This window comes from Myotis nattereri (assembly GCF_964212035.1).
Source record: "Myotis nattereri genome assembly, chromosome: 5".
In the NCBI taxonomy this organism is placed as follows: Eukaryota; Metazoa; Chordata; class Mammalia; order Chiroptera; family Vespertilionidae; genus Myotis; species Myotis nattereri.
In genome coordinates, this window is record NC_138080.1 from 26,840,275 (window position 1) to 26,853,140 (window position 12,866).

General features: G+C 38.5%; 1 protein-coding gene across 1 annotated transcript; it reads right to left on the reverse strand.

Annotated features, from left to right (window-relative positions):
• Positions 1-530: 530 nt before the first annotated feature.
• Positions 531-1,469, reverse strand: OR1M1 (olfactory receptor family 1 subfamily M member 1; the record flags this gene model as incomplete). Its single annotated transcript, XM_081091578.1, has 1 exon — positions 531-1,469. One exon carries the CDS (start codon positions 1,467-1,469, stop codon positions 531-533), a length of 939 nt encoding a protein of 312 aa, XP_080947704.1.
• Positions 1,470-12,866: the final 11,397 nt, after the last annotated feature.

Consider the following 12,866-nt stretch of genomic DNA (forward strand, 5'->3'; position numbering starts at 1 on the left):
GAAGTGCACTGACCACCAGGAGGCAGCTCCTGCATTGAGCGTCTGCCCCCTGGTGGTCAGTGCATGTCATAGCGACCGGTAGTTCTGCCGTTTAGTCAATTTGCATATTAGCCTTTTATTATATAAGATTCCATCTAATGTCTTCTTCCACACTCAATTATTGGGATCTTCCAAGCTATAGGTCATGTGTCTCTCCTGCTCATCACACGATGGCCAGCACCTACATCAAGCTCATAATAGGTACCCAATAGCATTTGCTGAGTGCTAAATGGATTCTGAACCATGGTAAATCCAATCTGGTAGAACTAGACTGATTCTTCTGGAAATATAGCATAAGACATACACAAACGGACTCTTATTGGTCTCACTAATTGGGAAAATAGTGACAGGGTCATCTTGAGGTTTCCTTTTAATCTTCTGCAATTTAGAATTCAAAGTGGTTACTCTCCCAACTCAAAAATTCCAGATTTTTGCCCAAGAATCCAGATGTTTGCATCTTATTACCCAGAAACTCCCAGATGTCCTGGTGGTTAGGAAGATGAGGTAATTTTTCTATTGATGAGCTTCCTCAGTGCCCCGTTTATGTCTCTGTTTCTCAGGCTGTAGATAAAGGGGTTCAGCATGGGGGTGACCACAGTGTACATTACAGCAGAGGCTTTCTCCTTGACAGCTGTGCGGACTGATGAAGGACACAAATAAACCCCTATGGTAGTCCCATAAAAGAGGGCAACCACAGACAGGTGGGAGCTGCAGGTGGAAAAGGCTTTCTTCCTGCCACCTGCTGAGGGAACCTGCATGATGGCCACGATGATGCGAGCATAGGAAGCCAGGATGCAGATGAAAGGTGTGGCTATCACCATCCCGGCCACGATGAGCACAAAGATCTTGTTCACAGAAGTGTCAGTGCAAGAAAGTCTGAGAAGGGGATTGAGGTCGCAGAAGTAGTGAGGAATCTTGTTGCCACAGAAAACCAGGTGCACCATCAGGAGGATGTGTGTGAGAGAGATAAAGTAGGAAAACACCCACGGACCACCAGTCAGCAGGCCACAAAGGCGCGGGCTCATGATGGTGGCATAGTGTAAGGGGTGGCATATAGCCACAAACCTGTCATAAGCCATCACTGCAATTAAGACACTGTCAACGATGCCAAAAAAATGGAAAAAGTACATTTGGGTTAGACAGCAAGGATAGGAGATAAATTTGCTCTTAGTTTGAATGTTCACCAGCATCTTGGGGACAGTGTTGGTGGCCAGGCCAAAATCAACCAAAGACAAGTTGGCTAAGAAGAAGTACATGGGAGTGTGGAGGTGGGAGTCTGAGCTGATGGCCAGGATGATCAACAGGTTCCCCACGACCGTGATCACATACATGCCAAGGAACAGAGCAAAGAGGAGAGGCTCTATTTCTGTCTTTTCTGAAAGTCCTAGAAGGATGAATTCGGATATACTGGTTTGGTTCCTTGGTTCCATGGGTATAATTCCTCTGGAAGTATTGAAAGGGGGAAGTTAGGTGAACGCTATAGAGATGATTTTGGAAAATTAGATGAGATTACACACAATTGCCCATCTTGGTTAATTATGATATCAATTTATGTATTTGTTGCATCGTAGACTATTGATGAAGTGTTTAAAGCAACTCACACGTCAAAACGTGGTTCCAAGATGCTTCCCTAAACATTCTTGTTTCAGACAAAAATTGAGAGAGTGTATCATGCAAGAAACCTTGCTGCAGATAAAAACTAGTAAAGATTTACTTTAGGATAAAACCAATTAAATCCAGACAAGAGTGATATCCAAGAAGCAATGAGCAGTCAAGAAACTGGTATATCTGTAGAAAAATTTAAGCAAACCATTGAGTTTCAAAATAGTTAATAATTGTAGTGAGACTGTGCATGTAAACAAGATATATAAAAATATGAGGCAGAAATCATATTAAGATGAGGAGGGAAATAGAATGAAAGTTGTAAGATTCTTGTATTGAGTTGCAAAATAATAGAGATATTGAATATTTTGCACTTTCTATATAAGCATACATGATTAAAGCTTAGGTGTAACCGCTAAAAATAATGGGTACAAAACATATGACTTCTAAATTGTAGTAGGGGCACAACAGAAATAAAGGGATTTTAATCAAACCACTTTCAGTAAAGAAGACATAAGAAGCAAATACAAATCACAAATTATAGGAGTAACTATAACAATTGTCTAAATGTCTTAAGTCATTAAAAACAGAGACTCTCAGAATGGACAAAAAAACAAACAAACCCCAAAAAACAAATCCTAACATCTCACACATGCAAGAGATGCACCTAAACTATAATGACATAAAAGAATGGTAAAGCTATACCTAGAAAGCTAACCAAAGGGAAGTTGGATATCTTATTCATATCAGGTAAAAAATACTTAAGGCAAAAGGCATTAAAAGGGAAAAAGAAGTCATTATGTAATAACAAAGGAAAAATTCATTTAAAGGGGGGGGAAGAGCTACTAATATGCATTTTACATAGACTTATGCTACAAAAAGGAAAACAAACTAACAGAAGTATAGGAAAAAATTATAAACCACGCCATATGAAGAGATTTTATTATATCATTTTTAGTAATAGATCAAGAAGACAGAATGTTTGTAAGGGTATTGAACATTTGAGTAATACAGTTAACCAGCTTGTTTTGAGCACTACAGTAAATTATTAGAGAATCCATGGACAGATGTGGATAGATCATCCAAACAGAAAACCAATAAGAAAATATTCGCCTAAAGTGATACATTAGATCAAATGGACATAATCAATATTTACAGAGCTTTTCATCCCAGAGCACCAAGATGCATATTCTTCTCCAGTGTACATGGAACCTATCTCAAGAGTAGACCATATGTTGTGACACAAAACCAGCCTCCATAGATTTAAGATTAAAATCATACCAAGCATATTCCCCCACCACAATGCTTTGAAATTGTAAGTCAACTGCAAAGATAGAGGAGGAAGCTCTGTCCGGGCTGCTCAGTGGCGGGCGTGTCATCCATGCACCAAAAGGTTCAGGTTTGACTCCTGGTCAGGCCACATACCTGGGTTGTGGGTTTGATCCCCGGATGGGGCACGTACAGGAGGCGGCCGATTGATGTTTCTCTCTCACATCTTTCTCTCTCTCTTTCAAAATATCCTGAGGATTGGGGGGGAGGGGGGTGATAAATTAAAAAATATAAAGTGAGGAAAAAATACAAAGATGTGGAATTTAACTAACATACTACTAAACAATGACCGGGCCAAAGCGATAAAAAGATACATAGAAACAAATGAGAATGACAATACAGCATATCAAAAGTTGGGGGATACAACAAAAACAGTAATAAAAGGGAAGTTTATATCCATAGAGGCCTATCTCAAGTTAACAACCAAACATTTCACCTTAAAGAACTAGAAAAAAATAAAGCCAAAAATGAGAAAAATAAAAATTAGAGAATAATATAAAAAATAGGGAACAAAGAGGCAAACAGAAAAAAAAATGCAAAAAAAAAAAAAAAAAGCAGCTGGTTCTTTAAAAGATCGATAAAATTGCCCTGCTCAGTGTGGCTCAACTGATTAGGTATCTTCCAGGGCACTAAGGGTTGCTGGTTCAATTCCCAGTCAGGGCACATGGCTTTAGCGGGTGTGCAGGAGGCAGCCAATCGATGTTATCCTCTCACACCAATGTTTCTCCCTCTCCCTTCCTCTCTCTCTAAAACTTAATAAATTATTCTTTTAAAAAAAGATTGACGACATTGAAAGACTCTAGCTAAACTAATGAAAGAAAAAAGAGAAAAGGCAAACAAAATCAGAAGTGAAAGAGAAGAGGTTACAGTAGACATCACAGAAATACCAAGGACGATACAAGAATACTATGAGAGGCTACATGCCATCAAATTCAATAACCTAACATAAATTGAGAAGTTGTTAAAAATATATTACCTTTCTAGACTGAATCATGAAGAACTGGAAAATCTAAATAGACCAATCAACAGTAAGGAAATTGAAACAGTCATCAAAATTCTCCCAAAAAGTAAAAATCAAAGACCAGATGACTTCACTAGTGAATTCTACCAAACCATAAAAGAAGCTCTAAAACCTATGCTATCAAACTCTTCCAAAAAATTAAAGAAGAGGCAATAATTATGAAATAATTTTATGAGGCCAACATTACCCTGTTACCAAAACTTGGCATGGACAACACACCAAAAAGAGAAAATTATAAACCAATATCTCTGAGGAATATAAATGCAAAAATCCTAAACAAATACTAGCAACCCAAATACAATAATACAATAATACATTAAAAAGATAATACATCACGACCAGGTGGGGTTCATTTCAGGGCACAAAGAAGGTTTAACATACACAAATTCATCAATGTGATACAGTGATCATATTAATAAATGCAGGAAAGGCATTTGACAAGATATAACTTCCATTTATGATTAAAACACTTATAAAATGGATATAGAAGGAAAATGCCTCAATGTACTAAAGGCCATAAATGACAAACCCTCAGCTAACAGCACACTCAATTGTGAAAACTGAAAGCTTATCCTCTAAGATCAGGAATAGGACAAGGGTGCTCACTTTCACGCTGCTGTTCAGTGTATAAATAAATATAAAAGTCCTAGCCAGAGCATTCAGGCAAGAGAAATAAATAAAAGGCATCCAAACTGGGGGTGAAGAAGTAAAATCATCACTTTTTGCAGATTACATGATTTTTAAAACATAGAAAACCTTAAAGACCACACACACACACACACACTACTAGAAACAATAAACAAATACAGGAAAGCTGCAAAGTACAAAATCTATGTATAAAACTCTATTGAATATCTATATACTAACAATGAAATTTCATTTGAAAAATGAAAAAAATTCCACTTACAATTGCAACAAGGATAAAATACCTAAGAGTAAACTTAACAAAGAATGTGAAGGACCTAGAGATTAAAAACTACAAGACATTATTGAAAGATATTGAAGAAGACACAAATAAGTAGAAAAATATTCTATATTCATGGATTGGAAAATTCAACATAGTTTAAATGGTCATATTAAATCAATATACAGATAAACTGAAATCCATCATCACAATCCCAATGGTATTTTTAACAGAAATAAAACAAAAAATCCTCAATTTGCATGGAAGCAAAAAAGACCCTAAACAGCCAAATCAATCCTAAAACTAAAGAACAAAGCTGGTAATATCACACTCCCTGACTTCAAATAATACTGCAAAGCTACAAAGAGCAAAACAGTAATGATAGAAAAATAGACACGGAGACCAATGGAACAGAATTAAGAGCCACTAATTTTTGACAATGCAGCCAAAACCATATAACGGAGAAAAGAAAGCCTCTTCAATAAACAGAGTTGGGGAAACTGGAAAGCTACATGCAAAAGAATGAAACTGGACCACTATTTGACATCATACATAAAAATAAACTCTAAATGGATCAAAGACCTAAATATAAGACCTGAAACAAAATACATAGAAGAAAGCATAGGTACTAAACTTATGGACCGTGGTCTCAGAGAGAATTTTATTAATTTGACCCCAAAAGCAAGGAAAGCAAAAGTGAAACTATATCAAACTAAAAAGCTTCTGCACACTAAAAGAAACCATCAATAAAACAAAAAGGCAACCAACAGAATAGGGGAGAATATTTCAAACAAGACCTCCAATAAGGGGCTAATATCCAAAATCCTATATAATAAAAGCTTAATATGCTAAGTGTCCAGTCGTCCATTCAACCAGTCAGAGTAATATGCTAATGATATGCTAAGACCACTCAACCGCTCACTATGATGTGCACTGACCACCAGAGGGCAGATGCTCAATGCAGGAGCTGCCCCCTGGTGGTCAGTGCACTCCCAGACGCCAGGCTCATGGCTGGCGAGAGCAGCAGTGGTGGCAAGAGTCTCTCCCCAGTCCGCGGCAGCACTAAGGATGTCTGACTGATGGCTTAGGCCCACTCCCCAGGATCTAAGCCATCAGTCAGATACCCCCGAGGGCTCCTGGACTGGGAGAGGGCACAGGCTGGGCTGAGGGAGCCCCTCCCCCCACCCCCCACTGAGTGCATGATTTTCACACACCGGGCCTCTAGTGTAAATTGATATGGCTACTGTGGAATACAATATGCAAGGTCCTCAGAAAAGTTAAAATAGAACTACCATATACCTAGCAACCCCACTTCTGGGTATATATCTGAAGGAAACCAAATGAATATCTGTTCTCCCAACTTTATTGCAGCATAATTCACAATAGCCCAGATACAGAAACAACCTAAGAGCTCATCAATGAGGAATTGATAGAAAAGCTGTCAGATTAGATAGATAATAGATAGATAGATAATAGATACATACATACATACATACATATATACATACATAGAATGTTACTCAGTCATGAGAAAGAGCATTTGTGGCAACCTGGATGAACCTAAAGGAGATTATGCTAGTGAAATATGTCAGGCAGAGAAAGAGAAATATTGTATGACCTCATTCTGTGTGGAATTAAAAAAAAATTTTTTTAAGTCAAACTAATAGGAACAGTAGAATGGTGGTTACCAGGGGTTGGAGAAAATGAGGAGATGCTAGTCAAAGTGTACAAGTTTTCAGTTATATGATGAATAAGATTTGTTCATGCATAGCATGGTGACTATATTTAATAGTACTGTGTTACATACTTGAAATTTGCTAAGAGAGTAGATCTTAAGCATTAGCATGCTGGCTATTTTTTTGTGGGTTTTTTTTTTTTTAGCAATTTTTGTCCCCTGATTCATTGAAGCTTCTTCCCATGCCCTCCCCCCTCTACCCCCCCCCACACGTCCTCCCCCCCCCCACACACACACACAGAAAAAATACACATTTTGGCATTAGTTTCAGGGTGTTCATGAACTGTCCTAAATGCCAAGGTAAGGGCTCCTTAAAAAAAACTTCGTCTTTACAAAATTGATTCTCAGACTTACAACTCCAGACTCCTAACACCCATACCTGAATTTCTACCTGAAAACTCAATATTTCTCCTTAGATAATTTGTGGAATGAGGGAGAGCACACAGATCATTGGATTCAGACCAACCAGGATTCAAATCCTGGCTCCATTACTTAGTGACTAATAACATCTCTAAACTTCATTTTCTGGGAGAAATAATACCTACCTTCTGGTTTTCTTAGAAGACGAGTTAAAGTAACACATGGAAAGTGACTGATCTAGTGCTCAGCATCATGTTATGGTCTCAACCAACTTTTGGCAGTGTCCCCTCAGATTTTAAGGAAGGGCTGTGAAAAGAAACTCCTGAATATGACTTATGGGCTCAGCACTTACTAGATGGATGATGTTGAGCAAGTTGCCACTAAGATCTCACCTTCTTGGTCAAAAGGGAATGATAATAATGGTGTATACCTTATATCAGTGATTTTCAACCTTTTACATCTCATGGCACACATAACTAATTACTGAAATTCTGCAGCACACCAAAAACATATATTTTGCAATCTAACAAAAAAATTGGTATAATTTGTATTCATACACACCATATGGCTATTGTTGTCATTTTTTTAAATTTGACAACCTAAGGGAAAAGAGGTCAGTGCCCCTAACTAAATAGTCAGATATTGCATGTTTTAAAAATTCTTGCAGCACACCAGTGTGCCACGGCACCCCCAGTTGAAAATCAGTGGTTAAATAGCATTGTTTTGAGGCTTACATAAGATGTTTATGTAAAATTGTCTATACAGTGTCTGACACAAAATAATATAATTAAAAGTCATGATTTCCCATTCTCTTCCTGGTTGGTAAGTTCACCATGTTAAAAAAAAAAATAAGTTCTATTTCCTCCTGGAGCCCCTTTTCCTCCATAAATGAGATCACCATCCCTCCAGATACCTATGATTGAAACTTTGACTCTCCCTCCCTCATTTCTTCCACTGCCAAAGCCAATCCGTCAGTAAGATGCTACATCCTTCCATTTGTGTCTTTGTTCATTCTGTGACCAGCATCTTGACCAGGATACAGAAGGACATAAACATAATTATTTTAATATACATAGGAAAAAAATAATGATTCTTTTTAATTGCTAGTCTCCTGGTTTCACATATAATAAAATGGAGAGTATTGTGCTAAGTGAAATAAGTCAGTTAGAGAAAAACAAATATCACATGATTTCACTTATATGTGAAATCTAATGAACAAAATAAACTGACAAACAAAATAGATCCAGAGACATGAAAGCATGCAAACTGAGGACTCTCAGAGGGAAGGGAGGAGGCGTACAGGAAGAGATTAACCAAAGAATGAATAGATGTAGATAGAGATAGAGATAGAGATAGAGATAGAGATAGAGATAGATATTAGAGGCCCAATGCACAAAATCCGTGCAAGGGGCTCGGATCTTGCAGCCCCGCCTTCATCCGGAAAGTCATCCGGAAGGAAGTCCGGTCTAATTAGCATATTACACTTTTATTATTATAGATATGGATACAAAAAATAGTGCAAAGAAGACCTGGGAAGGAGGCAAGAGTGGGGAAGAAAGAGGGTCACTGGGGGAACAAAAGGAGGACATCTGGAATACTTTCAACGATAAAAATAAATTGATAAAAAGAAATGGAGACACAAGGAGATTAATAAAATCAAATGGGATTTCACAGAATTAAGGGAAGCAGTCTGAATCTAGAGCTTGTACTCTTTATCTCCATAATTACAGGAATCATGAGTGAATTAATGAATTTACAGTTGAGATTCAAGAAGCATTTATCAAATTAAGGGGGCATGGACATGAGAAATATTCCCTGAGAATTATGAGTATTCAGGTAACAGAGCTGAATCAGGCATCAATTCTTGAAAAGTCTCCTATCTACACAACAGACTTTATGAATCACTATTGGTCACTGAACAAAGTCCAAATTTTTAACTTAAAATTTTAAAAATCTTTAAATTCTATTTACTACTGCCCTCCTAAATTTATGTTTGATACTAGCTTTGGTGGTCAATATGCCAATCTGACTCACAACCCATCTTTTGTTGCTACTTGTTATCTCCATGTTTCTTCACATTTGTTACTAAATACATACCTAGTATGCTCTTGGAACTACAATAGGTGTGTTACATATATGATGTATCCTCCTAACAACAAGCTATCAGGTACACGTCATAACCCTCACTTTACAGCTGAGATGACTGGAGCTCAAAGAGCATGTGTAGCTCCCACAGCTATTAAATGCTGAGCGTGGTCCCAAATGCATGTCTGCCTGAGTCCAAAGCTCACAGCCTTTCCACTGAGTGGCACTGGTCCTGTGCGTTCTCTCTTCCTGGAGTTCCTTGGCCCTCTTAACAACCTCCACAGAATCCTACCTCTTCAGAGCCCCCATGTCAAAGTTGGTTTCTTACTCTGTGTCCTGAAATCAGACTAGAGTTTATGCCACTCTGTGGCACTGACAACATTCTATCTTGTAGTTTCATAATTTTACTTAAAGATTTGGACATTTTTTTAATTCAAAGAGGGGTTAGTGAATGCCCAATTGATTAAATTACTGAATCAATGAGCTCATCTCACATGCCCCTGTTCCGCACATCTGAGCTATCACTCATCTTTCCACAGCTCTTGGGAAATGTTCATGTTTCAGGAACCAGGAGACTCATATGTTGACTTCAGCCTGATGAGGCTTTACTCAAGGAAGCACAACTCTTCCGCCACATAAAACCCTAGAAGTTGGTGTCGGGGGTATCCCAGCCTGGAAATATCAGGAAATCTCCAGGGACTCAGAGATTCATTGATGGAAATAACTCAAACTTATGCCTACAGAATTTTGGTGGAAAAAAAGAGACCTCTTTTTTGTAGGCTTGGAAAAGCAGGTACAGATATTAATAACTGAGCTATAAATCACGGGCTTTGGAAATTGCTGTCTAGCATCACAACTGGACTACGTCGAGCGAGGTAGATAAGTGAGGCGATTGGATTCAGGTTTGGGAACTGGGTGCTGAGCAGAAATGAACCAGATGGACTCTCCCAATTGTCTGAGAACACAGGCTCCTCTCTTCCCCTTTCCTCCAAATGCACCCCCCCCCCATTTCCTCCCTCCCTCCATCTTTGTCCTCCAAGTCCACTTACTGAGCCATTTTTTCTCTTCTTGACATAATCACTGGCACATTAGTCAAACTTGTCTAAGTTTACTCCCTGGTGATGAAGTTAGATAAGTTAGATCTTGGAGACATAAGGATACCTCGTACAGGCACAGGTAGAGATCCTCCTGGCCCAAAGAAAAAAAGCTGGGGTGGAAGATAAATTATAGGAACTGAGGGAATATTTATAATATCTGGGCCAGTAAGAAGTCAATTCCCAAGGCTCCTTGTTAGACAAATTGTCCAATTTCACCCCTATTCCCTGAATAGTTCGGGTTCCTATGGGAGCTGGGACATGGCAGTAAGAAGCTATATTGATCATTTTGGATCTTCAGGAGGCAACTTGGGGCAAGTTGTATGTTTCTCAACTCGCTCTGCACCCTCTTCTTAGGGAACAAGCTCTCCTACTCTTAATCTCTGTCTTCCCAAGGCCATTCTTCTTTGAAACAGTGTTGTTCATCACGTGAAGAACCAAGAAACAGTTCCCTATGTTCACCCAGTGATGTTACACTAAGAAGCAAAGCTGTTTCCAACCCCACTTAACTCCAAGAGGGCAACACTCTTATAGGCATCATAGCTTCCTTCCAGTTCTGCTAATGGAGCAAGTAGAACCTGACCTATGGGCACACACACAGAGAGGCTGGGTGAATGTATGTGCAGTCAGATCTTCATCCCGAGTATTGACCCTAGGGTGGCAGCAGTTAGAGGCTCTGCCTTTGCATTTTTAGCAATTCAGTTTTGTGAGGTCACTGCCAGATTATCAGGCCATGTGTCCACTCAACAAACAGCCATGGAACTGATTGATGCATCAAGTTCCGGTCTTTAGAAATGTTCAGTATGGAAACACCTGACCATGGACAAAAGTACAGAAAATGGTACTTGGCTGTGCCATATGAAATTGCCAATGTTTCATCATTTTTGACCAGTGTAACTGGCAATTTTTCACTTTCCACAGCTTAGTGTAACAAAACTTCATTTATTCATCACTCAGTTTCAATGATTATTATTCAGGGTCTTTTCTCATCTGTGTTCTACTTTCTTTGACCTCTTAACCTAGCAAATTCCATATGTTATTATGTCATTTCAATATGTATCTAAAGTAAAACTTTTTATAAAAGCATAAACACAAAACCATTATTTCACTTTAAAATAGCTACCTAGTAAAGACAGAATATGCAAATTAACCATCACTCCACAACAAAGATGGAGGCACCCACAGCCAATAAGGAGGGAATATGCAAATTGATGTGACAAAGATGGCGACAGCCAGGCCGGGACACTTGCGACGACGCAGGCATTCCATCCCCAACCACTCTGGGCCTCTGGACAGCGCATGTGCACAGGCACTGAACGGCCCGGATGGACGGGACACCTGCTATGAGGGGGAGGGGCAGGAGGTGGATGGAGCTACAGGAGGGCAGCAGGGCTGGAACAAAAGTGGCTCCGGCCAGAGCGAAGGCAGAAGGCGGCAGCCAGAGCGAAGGCCTGGGTCCCAGGTGACGGAGGTAAGCAGGTGCCAGCAGCCAGGGGAAGGAAGGCCTATTCTTGCATGAATCTTCGTGCATTGGGCTTCTAGTTAATAATAATTATATATCATCAAATATACAGTTATTATTCAAATTATCCTAATTGCCTCATAATTTTTCATCATTTTTTTTCAAATTTGAATCCAAAGAATGTCCATATAGTTCAATTGGTTAATAGTTGTCTATAGTCTTTTAACCCTACAGTATTTTTTCTTTTTTTAAAATCCCTCTTGCAATTTATTTGTTGAAGAAATTGTCTGAATGTTGCTGATTGCATTTGTATGCTATTGTTTCAAATAGGCCTCCCATAAATTGTAATTATAAATTGATGTTTAGATCCAGATACTTAATCAGGTTCAGGGTTGATTTGGGGGTGGAATGATATTCCAAAGGTGGTGGTGCAAATGTTCCTTGGGAGGTATATATTCTCTCTTTTTTTTTTTCCAGCTCACTGAAGTATAATTGACACATATGATTGTAACATAATTAAAATGTATAAAGTAATGATTTGATATGCATATCCATTGTGAAAGAATTTCCACAAGCAAGCTAATTAACATGTCCACCACCTCACATATTTACTTTTTTTTCTCTTGACAACACTTAAATTCTACTCTCTTAGCGAATTTCAGTTGTACAATACAGTATTGTCAACTATACTCACCATGTTATACATTATATCCTAAGGCCTTATTCATCTTATAACTGAAAGTCTGTACCCTTTTACCAACTTCTCCCCACTTTCCTCATGCTTAACCCCTTGAAATCACCATTCTACTCTCTGTTTTTATGATATTTTTTCAGTTCCACATACAGTGATACCATGCAGCATTCGTCTTTCTCTGCCTGGCTCTTTTCACTTACTATAATGCCCTCCAGTTTCATTCATGTTATTGCAAATGGCAGAATTTCCTTTTTTTAGAGGCTGAATAATATTCCCTTGCACATATACACACCAAATTTTCTTTATCCATTCATCTGTAGATGGACACTTAGGTTGTTTCCATATCTTGATTACTGTGAATAATGCTGCAATGAGCATTAGAGTATAGAGAGTTCCTCAAATTAATTTCATTTCCTTTGGTATATACCCAGAAGTGGGATTGCTGGATGGTAGTTCCATTTTTTTTTATTTCTTGAAAAAGCTTTGCACTATTTTACATAGTGGTTGTACCAGTTTATATTCTTATAACAGTGTAATGCTG